This window comes from Lodderomyces beijingensis, assembly GCF_963989305.1.
Source record: "Lodderomyces beijingensis strain CBS 14171 genome assembly, chromosome: 1".
Classification (NCBI taxonomy): domain Eukaryota; kingdom Fungi; phylum Ascomycota; class Pichiomycetes; order Serinales; family Debaryomycetaceae; genus Lodderomyces; species Lodderomyces beijingensis.
This window is the reverse complement of record NC_089970.1, coordinates 1,467-16,533: the sequence shown is the minus strand read 5'-3', so window position 1 is coordinate 16,533 and position 15,067 is coordinate 1,467. Positions and strand designations below refer to the sequence as shown.

The following is a 15,067-nucleotide window of genomic DNA, read 5'->3' as shown; positions in this document are numbered from 1 at the left end:
TAAGGATCAAAGTGTAGGTATTATCATGAACCGCGCTTGCGAGGGGGGGGGGGGTTTTTTTTTCGCGGGGGACGGTGGGAGACGGAGTGCCAGCATAAACACATCTGGATGCTAAAACCGACCCTGGTTTAGGACACAAGAGCAATAGATAGCGCAATGGAGCGGTCGATAGTGGCCACTGAGTGGTCCATCGTGGCAGACGATAGTGACTCGTCAGTGGAAGACAGTGGAGTGTCAACTGCAGACTCAATTGAAGCGGAAGAGGAGAACGGGGATAATGACACCACGGCAGCACCAGCACCTGATGACCCACTTGCCAGTTACTACGAGGCCTATGCTGATCAGTTTCTTGATTTCATAAACACAAACCCCACCACCTACCACGTTGTTTCGCACTTTAAATCCCTCTTGGAGAATAACGGGTTCAAGTCCATCAGCCAGAACAAGGCCATTGCAGAGCTCGATGCTGGGTTCTACTACACTTGCAACGGTGACCAGTCGTTGGTTGCATTTGTCATTGGCGGGAAATGGTCACCTGGCAAGGGATCTTGCTTTGTTGCAAGCCATTGCGACGCATTGAGTGTCAAGGTCAATCCCCGTGGTCTGTTGAAGCTGCGGGTGGACGGGTACGATCTTATAGGAGTGGCACCTTACTCTGGCAGCTTGAACAGCAACTGGCTCAACCGGGACCTTGGGCTTGCAGGGAGTGTGCTCGTGCAGACACCGCAAGGTGTGCAGCGCACGTTGATAAACTCGGCACCGCTCCCAATCGCGGTGATTCCGTCGCTAGCACCGCATTTTGGCGTGGATACGGCTGTTTACAACAAGCAAACCCAAGCCGTTCCAGTTTTTGCTCATCGTTCGGACGACGAGCTAGTACCTACGGAGGAAGAGCTAGGTAGCAAGTTTTTTGCAAGACATTCATTGCGATTGCTAAGGTACATTTGCGCCCTAGCTGGGGTTTCTTTGAGCTCGATAGTTGACTTTGACTTGGATCTAGTCGATGTGCAGCCCAGCTGTCGCGGAGGAGTAAATCGCGAGTTTATATTTCTGGGCTGTTTGGACGACAGGCTCTGTGCTTTCGATTCCATCTACGGTCTCATTGAATATAGTCAGCAATTTCTCCTAGACAAGGACATCTCCACCTCGGAAGCACTCAACGGGGTATACTTGGCAAACAACGAGGAGGTTGGCAGTTTGACCTCGACTGGGGCTTGTGGAGGATTCTTGATTGACACTTTAAGATCAGTAGTGGCTGCCAGGTGCAGAGAGCTCCCCGTATCGGAGGCCGTTGCGCAGTTGACTACAAACACCGTCTTGTTATCAAGCGATGTCACGCATGCATTAAATCCAAACTTCAAGGAGGCCTACTTGGAGAACAACTTCCCGCTACCAAACACGGGGCCGTCGATCAAGTTTGACTCGAATGCACACGTATTGAGCGACTCTTTGGGCAAAGAGTTTCTCACCAGAATAGTGGCTGACTTGGACGGAGTAAAGTTGCAGCAGTTTCACATACGAAACGACTCGCGGTCCGGAGGCACCATCGGGCCGATCATGTCGAGCAGCCAGAGAGGTGTCAACGGGGCACGAATGATCATCGACGTGGGTCTCCCCATTCTCAGCATGCATTCCATACGGAGCATCGCCGGGTACAAAGACGTCGGTATGGGAGTGCGCTTCTTTAAACAGGTGTTTTGTAAGTGGCGTACCGTAGCTCGAGAAATGGATGGCAAGCGGGTGTAAAATACAGAAGCGCGTCACGTGACCTCTCTTCCATGGAATTTTGTGGAAAATTCCCATCTTCTCTCTACGATACTGTCTAACCTAGATTTAATACCTTCGCATCGGCCAGTTTTAAACGCGGTCTACTTTGACAGGGCAAAAAGCCAAGTCGACCATGAGAATACCAAAGACTGTCTTGAACCTTCATCCCCCATGCTCTAGACCGCGGTTGTTAAAGGCACGCCCTGTGTCGTGCTCGTTTCGAAGGGCGTTCCATGCATCGACAGGCAGACTATTGATTGATTACGACCCCTACCTGACTCTAGGCGTGGACAAGTCGGCCGATCCCAAGCAGATCAAAAAGGCCTATTACGACCTCGTCAAGAAGTACCACCCGGATGTCAACAAGGAGAAGGACGCGGAAAGGAGATTCCACAAGATTCAGCAGAGTTACGAGATCTTGCGAGATAAGGAAAAGAAAGCGCAGTATGACCAGTTTGGGAAAAGTGCATTTGATGAGAATGGCAATCCAAGTCCCTTTGGTGCTGGTGGTGGTGCACAGGGACAGAATCCGTTCGCAGGAGGAGGCAATCCGTTTGCAGGGTTTGGCGGTGCAAGCTCAGGGGGAAGACCCTTTGGCAATATGGGGTTTGATTTTGAAGACTTGTTTCGGGAAGCATTTGCTGGTGGGAGGGGGGCTTCGGGGAGAGGCGGAGGCCAAGGAGGTGCGCGCTTTGTTACGGAGCATGTTGGGGACAATGTCGAGGTTATGAAGTCTATACCGTTCAAGGAGAGTATATTTGGCGGATCGGTGACTATCAACTACAAGGTTCTCGACTCGTGCACCACCTGCCACGGAAGCGGCTTGAAAGAAGGAGCCAAGAAGCAAACTTGTCCCACCTGCCACGGAACCGGACAGACGGCACACGTCATGGGTGGGTTCCACATGGCGTCCACTTGCCCCACGTGTCACGGCTCTGGCGTGACTATACCCAGATCCGACGAGTGCGGTACCTGTCATGGCAATGGCGTGCAGGAGATCCCCAAGTCAACGACTGTCAAGATACCTCCAGGGATCAGCAACGGCGCCCGGATTCGGATCCCCGGTGGCGGCGATGCGCCATACGTGACCAAAGACGAGTACAACCAAACGCGCAATGGAGACTTGATAGTGAGGGTCAATGTGGAGAAGGACGCCATATTCACCCGTGATAAGAACAACTTGGTCATGGACAAGGAGATTTTGATGACCACGGCTTCCTTAGGGGGCGAGATCATTGTTCCTACCTTGGACGGGCAAAAGATCAAGCTCAAGATCAGACCCGGGGTGCAAAACGGCCGCAAGCTCGTGATACCGGAAAGGGGTGTCCCCGTGAATGGCAACTTGAACAACAGAGGCGATCTCGATGTCGTGTTGCATGTCAAGACCCTCGTTCCGGAAACGCCGACCCAGACCGCGCTACTTGAAGCCTTGGCGGATGCATTTGACGACAAGAACGCCAAGCGAACCGATGCCGACTGGCAGTTGGAGCTTGAGAACGACCTGGGCAAGGAGAAAGTGCTCGATATGGATGAAAAGGATCTTCACCCTTCCAAGTTGGCGAGAATAAGCAAAGTCTTGGGCAAGTTCTTGAACTTTGACAATGGAAAGAAAGATGGTGAGTCTAAACAATAACCTGTATATATCTTATTACTATTATTATTACACGATGCATTACTTTTTCATCAACACTTTGCGTCGTTGATTTGCTTTAGCAACTCTTGGCCGCCGGTGGCATCCTTGACACGGATACAGTAGGTGGTGATTTTGCCCTCGGGACTAAACACTGGCAATCGTATTAGCGACCCATGGCCGTACCGGGTGTACTCAATGTCCTTGGAGATGGTCGTGTTGAGCAAGACACGGAAATTGCCCTCGGCTCGGATCAAGATCCGCGACTTGCCAGTGTCTTTATTGCGCAAGACTTTTAAAAGTCCCACACCTTTGGGGGTGTACGGCTCGTTTTTGTTTGACTGGTCAAACTCCATCAACTTTGCCTTTATGGTGTACTTTGTCTCCTCGTTCTCCTCTCCCGTCTCGACCTGCTTCATTTCGCCCATTTCAGCCACGGGGGTGAAGTTTCCTTCCACTTCGGGTTCGTCTTCGCCGGCTTTGTTATCCTCTGGTTCCGCAACAGTGGACGTGCTCTTGGTGGGTGCTGAGAACGGGTTTGCATCCGCTTGGTTTGTAGACCCGAAAGATGCTGGTTTCTGCAGGGTGCCAAACAGGAAGGGCGATGCCGTGGTGTTTTCACCTGCTGGTTTACCAAACAGGAAAGGAGAGGATGTGGGCTGTGCTGTAGCTTTGGTAAATGCAGTTGGCTTTGCGCTTCCGAATTGAAAGGTGTTGGCCGTATTGAAAGCGGAAGAACTGGGTGGATTTGCACTGAAATTGAATTTTGGAGGTGCATTACTTTCTGGCTGCTGCGGCAACCCGCCGAAGGTGTTGGCTACCAGCGGCTTTGACAACGCGGGAAACTGAAAAGGCGATGACTTTTCAGTACCGCCCTTGGCTGTATCGTTGTTTGTGTCTGCACCATTCGGTTTGAACTTGAAAACACTATCCACGATGGGCTTGCTGAAATTGAAAGTAGGCCCCTTTAGCTCGTCATCGGAGTCATCCGGATCTCGTTCGTTTAGTTTGGCGATTTTCTTTGGGTCAAATGTGAACGCGGGTTTGCTGGTTGTAGAGGACGTGTTGCTAAAAGAAAACAGCGGTCCCTGAATCTTGACCTCGGGCTTGCGCGGCTCCTCCTCCGATTCTTCCTCCGATTCTGCATCGTCGTGCCCGTCTTTAGTCTGCTCTATCTTTTCTGCCGGTATCTCTTTGGTATCGCTCTCGATGCTTTTGTAATATCTCACATAGGCTTCGGCTATGCTGGTAAAGTCCACAATCGAATTGGCAATGTGAGACTCGTTGACTTTCTTGACAAAGTTTTCATTCAAGGCACGGATTTTGTTAGTCTTTTGGGAAGTTGTTGTAGTTGGCGAGTTTGGTAACGTTGTGTGTGGCTTTGGAAACTGCAGTGCAGTTGAGAAAGGTGATTCTCCTTTCGGTTCATTCAACTTCCCCCTGGGCTTTAGGATCTTTCTCTTGGACAAAGTTTCCGAGGTGGCACGGGCGGGTGCGTCGGCCTCGTTTGTTTCGTAGTCGTCATCAAAAGCATCCTTAGTGATCTGCTCCGCGGCCTGCCTCTTGGTCATGGTGCTGCTGCTGCTTGAATCTATAATCCTGCTCCAATTGCCCGTCTCTGGCGCAATCTATGTTGGTGATGCCCACCACAAAATCAGGAGCTACCAACTGTGCAATAGCGTTCTCGAAGGTGGCCCAGAGAATGTAAAGGCAGCTCCAAGGTCAAAGAGGTGGGCATGGAGAGGTGGAGGTGAGGTGTTTACCACAGCCTAGGAGATTCAAGAACAGGTGCTGGGAAGAGTTGGAAGCGACGCTACGTGAAGCACGAGGTGTGATACAACACAACGGGAAATGTAGACCCGTGCTGCAAAATAGGCAACAGAGATGGTTTGAAAAGTGGCTGTCCTATCCATTGCAAAAGTCCCCTTCTGAATCTTAGCAGTAGTAGCAACAGGTTGCGTTGTTTTCAAAATAGGTCTTTGACCTGGATTCACGTGCCATTTGTGGGACGCACACACCACCCCCGTTTCCTCCTAGTTGCAGAGAAAAAAAAGCCAGAGAGAGACCTCACCATTTTACGCCTTACAGATTGGAAAAATACGTCCTACCAGCTCATCTTTATAGTACACAAGCAACTATAGAAGTATGTTACGACCAATGCCACAGCGGTGTATCAACTTGGGAGCCAAGATGAGGCCATATTGACAGTTACATTGGAGATGCCTGGGGGCCATTTATTTGCAAATGAAACTACAAAACCTTTGACAGTGCACTGAACAACCAGCGGCGACAATGCTTGTCGAAAAAAAAGGTCTTTATAGAGCGCCTGGCTCCCAATATCGCAGCTAATTCCCGGGTCCCACAGTTTTCAGATTACTAACAACCACACTAGAATGGCGCCAAAGATCCAACAAACTAAGGCCGCTAAAGCTGCTGCTGCCTTGGCCGGTGGTAAGAAAGGTAAAAAGAAGTGGAACAAGGGTAAGGTCAAGGACAAGGCTCAGCACATTGTCATCTTGGACCAAGAGAAATACGACAGAATCTTGAAGGATGTCCCAACCTACAAGTACGTTTCCGTTTCCGTTTTGGTTGACAGATTGAAGATTGGAGGTTCGCTTGCCCGTGTTGCTTTGAGACAGTTGGAGGACGACGGAATCATTACCCCGGTCTTGAAGCACTCCAAACAAGCCATCTACACTCGTGCTCAGTAATTGATAGTGTAGTGGGCTCTTGCTAGCATTTGTATATTACGACCAAAAAATTTTGAAAACCATAATGTGTTAGCTTCAGTGTAGCTTTAGTACTCTTCAACCCACCGAGATGGCCTCTTTCGGTGCCTCGACGTGAAATTAAAAGAGAAAAAAAAACGAGAGCTCCAAACACTCCTTCTTGTTTCTACATGATGATACGAACGAGTCGCCCGTTGGTGTTGAAGAGGGCATTTTTTGGCTCTTCGAAGCCCCAGTCATATAGCATTTCACGGGTCCTCAATGGCTCACCGGAGCAGGTTTTCGACATCGTAAGCAGGGTGGACAACTACAAGAACTTTGTGCCGTTTGTTGAGGACTCGTTCATTACAAGCAGGGATGGTGGCAATCTCCCCTCGGGAGCTGGTTTGAAAATCGGGTGGAACGACATTACCGAGCGGTTTGTATGCAAACTCCACTGCGAGGAGAACAGAAACGTGTACGCCAAAAGTGTTGAGCTAGAGTTGTTTGAGACCCTTGAAACGCAGTGGGTGTTCAGCCACGTTTCGACGAGCAAGTTCCCAAAGTGTCGAGTCGATTTCAAACTCACGTACAAGTTTCGAAACCCATTGTACAACCATCTCAGTTCCATGTTTGCTCCGCAGGTTAGCAACATCATGATTGGTGCGTTTGAAAAACAGTTGAAACAACAACAACGATGAGGCCAGAATCGAACCTGTCATCAAAAGTGGTTGCCATTAGGGGAGGAAGACGCATCATATTGTGGGATAAATCGAGATATAGATCTTAATAGACACAACCTGGAACTTTAGAATTTCGTGGGTGCCGGGGAAGCCGACATTGTGTTGGTAAAAGCAAAAGATTAGACAGACCCGGGCTCAAGGATACTTCAAGCACCTCTTCTACGGAAAGTGATGCGCGACGCCGGTGACGCGTTCAGCATGGCGGCGGTAAACTACAACACGGATAGACCGCACAAGAAAACAAACAATCAACCCATAACATTGGTTTGGTGAAAGTGGTTTTGACAGAGTTTAGCGGTTAGGAAATGAAAACGTGGGTGCAACGGTTCAGCTTTTGAACCGTGACCAATCGGTGGAAACAATAGCGAGTCGCGGATAAACAGCATCCACTCGCAAATGGATGTCCTGGAGGAGATCACAACGGTGCCAGAGTGGAATATAAAAAACGAGCAAAATCCTTACAAGGATAAGCATTTACTACAACTGTTATCAGTAAGCTTACGGTATTGTCAATGCTCGGTCTCGTTTGGTACATTTTATTATGCAGCAGGGTGCTTGCAGTCTCGGTTGATCCGTTACCACGCCCGCAGAACGTGACATGGTTCGGCCAAAACGCAATCGTTATCGACTTGGAGAACATTGAGTTGGAAGAGGAAGCAGGGGACAACAGCTTGGTCCAGGAGGCGTTTGAGAGAGCTGTTGATGACATTAAAACCGTCAAATGGTCACCATACTTGTACCAGAACGTCACAGCACATTGTCCCGAGTCAAAAGCCCTGGCTCCAAACGTCGTCACCGTGAACATCACAGATTACGATGCTGATTTGCAATTTGGGGTAGACGAATCCTACCAGCTCAACGTTGACGAGGACGGGATCAGCATCTCCAGTGAAACCATTTGGGGCACGTTGCATGCGCTAACTACACTACAACAAATGGTGGTTTACCAGTGTGGCCAGTACTTGGTTGAGCAGTCTGTGCATGTCCACGACTACCCGCTCTTCAAACACCGCGGGCTCATGGTCGATTCAGCTCGGAACTTTTTGCCTGTGGACAAAATCACCGAGCAGATAGAAGTCATGGCCCTTGCCAAAATGAACACCTTGCATTGGCATTTGGTGGATTCGCAGAGCTGGCCGGTGGAGATTGATAGCTACCCGGAGATGACCGAAGACGCTTACTCTGCGAGCGAAGTATACACGAAAAAGGACTTGGTTTCGGTATTGGACTTTGCCAGGGCGCGCGGAGTGCGATTGGTTCCCGAGATTGACATGCCCGGACACGCTCGAGCCGGGTGGAGAAAAGTGGACCCAAACATCGTGGAATGTGCCGACCAGTTTTGGAACTATGCCGGCGTGGAGCCTCCCTCGGGGCAATTGAATATCATGAACGACGAGACTTACACCGTCATTGGCGATGTTTACCACGAGTTGAGCAATGTCTTCCGCGACCACTACTTCCACGTGGGTAACGACGAGCTTCAGAAGAACTGCTATCCCGACTCATGGTACGACAATGCCACCTTGAGTGATATCACCCAGCACTACCTTGACCGCGCCTTGCCGATGTACAACTCGGTCCCCGAGAGACAATTGATCATGTGGGACGACGTGTTGTTGGCAGACGGGGCTGTCGAGTCACTACCGGGCAACATCACATTACAGATCTGGCACACTGGCTCCGGAATCAAAAACTTGACTCTGCGCGGTTACAAAGTGGTTGTGTCCCTGTACGACCACCTCTACCTCGACTGCGGCTACGGCGGATTCTTGACCAACGACTGGAAGTATGTCGACGCTCCGCAAAACACTCAGTTTAATACCTGTAAGGGAGGCAGTTGGTGCGGTCCGTATAAAACCTGGCAGAGGATCTACACGTTTGACTTTTTGAGCAACTTGACCCAGAGCGAGCAGGAGCTAGTTGTTGGCGCAGAAGCGGTGTTATGGTCGGAGCAAGTGGACTTTGCTGTGTTGACAGGCAAGATCTGGCCACGGGCCTCGGCGTTGGGAGAGTCGCTCTGGAGTGGCAACAAGAACGCAAGCGGCGAGTTTCGGTTGTACGAGATGTCGACGCGTATTGTAAAGTTTCGCGAGTATTTGGTCTCCTTGGGTTTTGCTGTGTCTCCGTTGGTGCCGAAGTTTTGTTTGTTCAATCCGCACGGGTGCGACGCAGAAAGGCCGCCTGTACATTTTTAGACGTGTAGTGTTTAATCAGATGAGTTCCCTTGATCAGCTTACTGAGCAGGTGTTACAAGAGCTTAGAGACTCGGACGACTCTCATTTCAACGAGCGCTTGGCGGAGTTGGCGCAGGTGGTGAAGCTAACCTCGGAGAGCGAAACAAAAGAGTTGTTACACCCCAGCTCGGTCACAACAGTTTTGGAGTATACACCTCAGAATGAGACATACCAGTTGCGATTATACCGTGGGTTGCTATTGGTGGTGAGGAACCTCTCTCGAGTATTGGACCACCAGTTCTACCCCCGGGTCATCACAAGCTTGGAAAAGTTTTCCTTACCAGTGAGTGAGTGGACGGAGAAGATCCGGCTTGTTTACTGGGAGGCACTTGCCAATTTTCCCCGCAACGAATACGTCAACGAAACCAATAAGTTGTTTGGGTCAGCTAGGAGCCTGTTTGAGCGTCCCGTGATCCATCTACTATTCCGGCAGTTTTACACTGAAGATCCAGATGTTACCAATCAAACCTTACTTACATTGCTTCACATCAAGGACAACCATGTGATGAAAAACGTGTACCGCTTGTACCAGGGTATTGACTTTAACAAAGTCGACCACGATTCCAAGATGCTCGTCCACTTGATATACGACATTGTCACGCACGAGAGTTTTGGCCAGTGGATCAAAACACAAGACGATGCAGGTGTTATGGATTGGCTTGGTGCCACCTCCGACATTGTTCAGACCAAAGACGACTGGAGTGGCTACCAGCTAGTTGCATTGTTGGACTGGACCGTGACCACGTTCCAGAGTTTCAGCCAGCGGTTGAACAGTGACACCATTCAGGACGACGCATTGGAGTCGGGGGTTTTAAACACACTACACATTATATCAGATCTTGCACAATACCACCACTCAATTAAATTCCTCCGCAGTGACTCCAATTTCCTACCGCTGCTCATCCACGTGCTCAAAACAATACATGAAAACGTGCAACGAGTGACCATGACCTCCAAGATTGAACAAGCGGTTGGCTATTCCAACGCCAAGGGGATGATCATCACCATCCTTTCGTACCTTTCCTACCAGTCATTTACAACCCAAGAACGAGTGCGAGAGTTGGCGGGGTTGGGCTTGGTCCTTTCCAACTGCCAGATCGACAACAACAACCCGTTCATCAAAGAGCAAGCGATTCTCTGCGTCAAGTATCTTTTGGAAAAAAACGAGCAGAACCAAAAGTTTGTAGCAGAGTTGGAAGCGACAAAGGCAGTCGATGATGAGGTATTGCAACAAGTGGGCTACAAAGTCGACATTGTCGACGGACAAGTCACTATAAACAAAAAGGTCTAAAACTTCAACTCATCTCTAATAGCCTGCTTCACTTTCTCCACACTAGGCTCGTCAATCAATTTCAACCTCTTTTCCTTGCTGCTCAACGCCTTCAACTCTGCGGGCAACACGTCTTTTTCAAACGAGTAGCCCTCAAACGACTCCAACGCTTTGTTCACCACCTCCGAGAACTTGGCAGGGTGGGCTGTGGAAAGCGAAATGTACTGCGCCGGCTCTTTTGCAAGGAACCGGTACGCCGTTTCCACTCCGATGGCCGTGTGTGGGTCAATCACGTACTTTTCAGGGCTTTCGGAGTACACCCTTTTGATGGCTGCGATGGTGTCATTGTTGGAGACCCTGTCCGAGTCGAAAATCAGCCTGGCACGGTCAACCACCGCACTTGGCGCGGTGAAGCTACCCTTTGTTTTTAGCTCTGTCATCCACTGGTTCAACACGGTGCCGGCTTTTGCGTCGTCTCCACCAGTCAAGTTGTCCCTGATCAAGTACCACAACAACCTTTCAAAATTGGAGGAGATCAAAATGTCCATTGCTGGGGAGTAGGTGGCCTTGACCCCGACACCCTGCTGCTTGGCATACTCCCCCGACTTCATGAACCTGTCCAAGATGTCATTCTCGTTGGTGGCAATGACCAATTTGTCCACGGGCAAGCCCATCCTATAGGCATAGTACCCTGCCAAGATGTCTCCAAAGTTACCAGAGGGAACCACAAATCTCACCTTGCTGCTTGGTGCTAGCTTCTGCAACTGAAAGTACGCATAAAAGTAGTACGTCTGCTGAGCCAAGATTCTCGCCCAGTTGATGGAGTTGACCGCACCCACGTGGTACTTGTCGTTGAACTCCCTATCGCCAAAGATCAGCTTGACAATGTCTTGACAATCGTCAAATGTGCCGTTGACTGAAAGAGTGTGCACGTTGGAGTCCTCCACAGTGGTCATTTGTTCTTCCTGGATGGGACTGATTCTGCCCGTGGGGTACAAAATGAACACCGAAACGTCCTTTTTGCCTCTCAATCCGTAGATGGCTGCCGAGCCAGTGTCTCCTGATGTTGCGCCAACCACAGTGACAATGTCTCTTGGTTCCCCTTTGGCTTTAGCACTGTTGCGTCTCACTAAAAAATATTCAAACAAGTTGCCGACAAACTGAAGCGCCACGTCTTTGAAGGCGTACGTTGGGCCGTGAAACAACTCCAAAAGGTAGAGGTTTTCGTCCAACTGCCTCAAGGGGGTGACTTCTTTTGCCCTGAATGTGGAGTACGACCTAGCAACCAAATCCTTTAGGTCTGAGTCATTGATTTCCGCTTCGTTTATGTACAACCTCATGATTTGAAAAGCCAACTCGTTGAACGACAAGTCCTTCCATTTGGTGATGAAGCTGGGGGGCAACTTGGGTATCGCCGACGGCAAGTAGAGACCTCCATCGGGCGCCAACCCGGTCATGACAACATCCTCAAACGAGAGGTCCTCGTGGGTGGTGGATCTAGTGGACCTGTATGCTTGTGCCGACATGAATGGTGATGCTTATTAGTCACTCGCGTGGGGACCTGTAAATTTTTCAAAATTTTTTATATTTTTCTTGAACCTTTTTTCACTCACTACCAGGCGTCTAGTTGACTCAACAATGATACGAACGTGTCCACGACGCATTGGCCACCACTTTAGCATCTATTCCAGGCGGCTCGCCCGCCGGCATGCTTATACCCGGACGACTCCGTACTCCGACCAATACTACCGCCCTATAATCATGGAGGGGGCTGCCGGGTTTGAAAAACTCATCATACCGTTGGACTTTTGTGCCGAGAATCAGACGCTAGAGACGCAAGCACAGAGCGAGCTCAGAAACATTGTTGACTCTTTCCAGCCTGCAATTGAGGCGGCCATTGGTTACGGCTCGGGGATTCTTCCGCAAGACGGGTACGGCAGTGACACGGGAGACAGATCCGACACCAAGCAGTTGGACTTTATCTTTTTGGTCAAGGACTCGGCCCAGTTCCACAGGGAAAACTTACAGCAGAACCCGGGACACTACTCGGCCAAATCGCTCATGTGGATCAACTTGATCCAGGGCAAGGGCATCTTCTTCAACCCCTATGTTTCCATCCAGAACCACGTGACAAAGTACGGCGTGGTGGACGAGCGGAGCGCACTCATGGACTTGAGCGAGTGGTCGTCGCTCTACTTTGCAGGGCGGATGCAGAAACCGGTCAACTACATCAAAGAACACGACGTCATGGTCAAGTTTTTGAACCAGTACAACCTCAAGAACGCCATGACCATAGCGATTTTTTTGATCCAGTCCAACCAGTTTTCCGAAAGGGAACTCTACGAGCAGATCACCAGTTTGTCGTACTTGGGCGATTTCCGCATGTACGTGGGAGGCGAGAACCCGAACAAGGTGCGCAACATTGTCTCCAAGCAGTTCCACCACTTTCGCAAACTCTACCAGCCGATACTCGACTACTTTATCCACCGCAACTACCTCATACTCACGAACAACGATGACAAAGACAGAACTTTCAAGACCAATTTGAACGCCAGTGCCAAGATCAAACTCATCTCGTGCCTACCGTTGAAGTTCCGCACGCAGCTATACAGCCGGTACCCGGAGTCGTCCATCAAGGAGATTGCCACCGACCGCAACCTCGCCTACAATATCAAGCAGTTGATCACGAGGACGATTATTTATAGTTCGGTTGTGCAAGCGATCAAGGGTGTGTTTGCATCGGGGATGTTAAAGTCGATGCGGTACGCCTTGGCAAAGCGCAGGAAAAACGGTTTGGGATGAGCCACCTTTAGACTATAGCCAGTGGAAGATCAAAATGCAGGTGTGCTAAGATGTTGTGATGTCCGTTGGGTTGCAATGCACGTGATATGCACGTGCCGGCAGTAGCGTAGACAGGGGCCCCGAGGCCACAATATACACGCAGTAGCACCACAATTGACAGCTCTTGGTATGTACATACTAGGTAGGCGATACCAGTGACATTGCAAGGGAATGCCGTGACTCTCGGATTCCCTAGACACATTGCGGATGTCGTCACTGCATAAGACCAAAGCATGTTTTAAAACTCTGGTGTATTTGAAAGCTTTGTTATGTACTGCATAGTCGATACTACTGTAATTCGCCCTCAAGGTGACAATTTTGCCAGATTATGCGGCAAAAACTTGTAGACTCGGTGAAGTGACTACGTTTTTGACTACAAAGCTCTAGCTGTTGATACGAGACAGTGCCTTAGAAGCAAGTGGACTTTGAAGTGAACTTGCCCAAAACAGACACAGGTGCAGACAGTGGGGAGCGGGAAGCATACGTGAAGCAGTTGGTAGCGCTGAAAACGAACAGAAGACATGACATGTACTCATGTAGGAGAGTAAAGCAGCAATCTAGATGAGGCGTGAGCCAGGATCTTTGACCGTAAAGGGAGCCAATAGAGTGGAGGAAGGACGATGGTGACGTCTGTGGGTGCTTCTAGTGTGGTGGTTGGATCACGTGACACGGAGATTGAAGTGCGGAGAAGTGTAGAGAGTAGGTGCACAGGAACCACAGTGAAATGTTGCGTAAAATTGGAGGGAAATTCAACAACGAAATAATTAATAGAGAGCAAAAGACTAGGTGGTTCTATTGGACTTCCATCTGGACTGCAAAGTGTCCTCTCAGTGCGGGTATGGAGTCCACAGTAGCATCACTGTTGGGTGTATTGGTGTGGCTGCAAAATGGCCATTTGGCTCCGTAAGAGACTCAACTATGTAGACACTGAGAGAAAGAGAGACAGAGAACAAAAAGAAAGTCCCTCTAAGACCAGTAGCAGCAACTGGAGTGATTGGGTGGAGAGTCGAAGAGTAGAGAGGAAATTAACGTCAAGGGCTGGTCGCCTTTTGCAGAGCTCTTTACCAATGAGGAGTATATCAAGAGCGGGTACAGGACGGATTTCGGAAACTACTACCAGATCGGCCCGGGCAACAACATGAGCACCACCGTGGGCTCGGCGATGGTAGCCGCGTCCTTGAAACTACTACAGGGCAGCTCTGAGCACAAGACATGGTTGATGTTCACCCACGACACCGATATGGAGATCTACTTTTCGTCTATGGGGTTGGTCGAGCTTGAAACTGCGTTACCGGCGCATGTTGTTTTGCCCAATCCCTACAACGCGGCCGAGATGTTCCCCCAGGGAGGCCGAACTTACATGGAAAAGTTGCAGTGCGGAGGCCAACTGTATGTGCGGTTTGTTATGAATGATGCAGTGGTTCCGTACCCAAAGTGCACCAGCGGGGTTGGATTCAGCTGTCCATTGGAGGAGTTTGTGGAGATTGTTTCGAGGCGAGACCAATGCAACTCGAGTGTTCCCACAGAGTTGAGTTTCTTTTGGGACTACCACGAGGTGAGATATGACGCGCCGTTGATTGATCAATAGACACAGTGAACTCTGAGTCTTTGTAGGCATATCATTAATACATCAGTTGAAATGAGTTTGCCATTAACAAACTATCGTAATTAATAAATCTTTATAAACGTATAAGTTGTTTAGTTTGAGTTTTCTCACAGGTTTATTTTTGAGACATTTTGCTGCAAAAAACAACGAAATTAGATGACTCAGATTGCTTCACGCAGAACGAAATTACAAGTACAGTCTGTTGCGTAGATCCAGGGGGAATCCCAGTGTAAATCACAGCCCCTCAGCAATGGAGAGTAATGGTGAA

At 49.6% G+C, this 15,067-nt stretch overlaps 10 protein-coding genes across 10 annotated transcripts; 8 read left to right on the top strand and 2 right to left on the bottom strand. All coding sequences in view use genetic code 12, as the record gives it.

The window, feature by feature from the left end:
• Positions 1-156: 156 nt before the first annotated feature.
• LODBEIA_P00100 (uncharacterized protein) lies at positions 157-1,746 on the top strand (the record flags this gene model as incomplete). The annotated part of the gene is made up of 1 exon (XM_066970839.1): positions 157-1,746. One exon carries the CDS (start codon positions 157-159, stop codon positions 1,744-1,746), a length of 1,590 nt encoding a protein of 529 aa, XP_066826948.1.
• Positions 1,747-1,900: 154 nt separating this feature from the next.
• On the top strand, positions 1,901-3,400 carry LODBEIA_P00090 (uncharacterized protein; the record flags this gene model as incomplete). Its single annotated transcript, XM_066976870.1, has 1 exon — positions 1,901-3,400. One exon carries the CDS (start codon positions 1,901-1,903, stop codon positions 3,398-3,400), a length of 1,500 nt encoding a protein of 499 aa, XP_066826947.1.
• A 50-nt stretch (positions 3,401-3,450) lies between these two features.
• LODBEIA_P00080 (uncharacterized protein) lies at positions 3,451-4,968 on the bottom strand (the record flags this gene model as incomplete). The annotated part of the gene is made up of 1 exon (XM_066976759.1): positions 3,451-4,968. One exon carries the CDS (start codon positions 4,966-4,968, stop codon positions 3,451-3,453), a length of 1,518 nt encoding a protein of 505 aa, XP_066826946.1.
• Positions 4,969-5,790: 822 nt separating this feature from the next.
• LODBEIA_P00070 (40S ribosomal protein eS25) lies at positions 5,791-6,108 on the top strand (the record flags this gene model as incomplete). The annotated part of the gene is made up of 1 exon (XM_066976648.1): positions 5,791-6,108. One exon carries the CDS (start codon positions 5,791-5,793, stop codon positions 6,106-6,108), a length of 318 nt encoding a protein of 105 aa, XP_066826945.1.
• A 188-nt stretch (positions 6,109-6,296) lies between these two features.
• Positions 6,297-6,806, top strand: LODBEIA_P00060 (uncharacterized protein; the record flags this gene model as incomplete). The annotated part of the gene is made up of 1 exon (XM_066976393.1): positions 6,297-6,806. The coding sequence occupies one exon, from the start codon at positions 6,297-6,299 to the stop codon at positions 6,804-6,806; it is 510 nt and encodes a 169-aa protein (XP_066826944.1).
• Positions 6,807-7,360: 554 nt separating this feature from the next.
• On the top strand, positions 7,361-9,043 carry LODBEIA_P00050 (uncharacterized protein; the record flags this gene model as incomplete). The annotated part of the gene is made up of 1 exon (XM_066975282.1): positions 7,361-9,043. One exon carries the CDS (start codon positions 7,361-7,363, stop codon positions 9,041-9,043), a length of 1,683 nt encoding a protein of 560 aa, XP_066826943.1.
• Positions 9,044-9,062: 19 nt separating this feature from the next.
• Positions 9,063-10,373, top strand: LODBEIA_P00040 (uncharacterized protein; the record flags this gene model as incomplete). Its single annotated transcript, XM_066974171.1, has 1 exon — positions 9,063-10,373. The coding sequence occupies one exon, from the start codon at positions 9,063-9,065 to the stop codon at positions 10,371-10,373; it is 1,311 nt and encodes a 436-aa protein (XP_066826942.1).
• On the bottom strand, positions 10,370-11,878 carry LODBEIA_P00030 (uncharacterized protein; the record flags this gene model as incomplete). Its single annotated transcript, XM_066973060.1, has 1 exon — positions 10,370-11,878. The coding sequence occupies one exon, from the start codon at positions 11,876-11,878 to the stop codon at positions 10,370-10,372; it is 1,509 nt and encodes a 502-aa protein (XP_066826941.1).
• A 235-nt stretch (positions 11,879-12,113) lies between these two features.
• On the top strand, positions 12,114-13,154 carry LODBEIA_P00020 (uncharacterized protein; the record flags this gene model as incomplete). Its single annotated transcript, XM_066971949.1, has 1 exon — positions 12,114-13,154. One exon carries the CDS (start codon positions 12,114-12,116, stop codon positions 13,152-13,154), a length of 1,041 nt encoding a protein of 346 aa, XP_066826940.1.
• Positions 13,155-14,331: 1,177 nt separating this feature from the next.
• On the top strand, positions 14,332-14,781 carry LODBEIA_P00010 (uncharacterized protein; the record flags this gene model as incomplete). The annotated part of the gene is made up of 1 exon (XM_066970838.1): positions 14,332-14,781. The coding sequence occupies one exon, from the start codon at positions 14,332-14,334 to the stop codon at positions 14,779-14,781; it is 450 nt and encodes a 149-aa protein (XP_066826939.1).
• Positions 14,782-15,067: the final 286 nt, after the last annotated feature.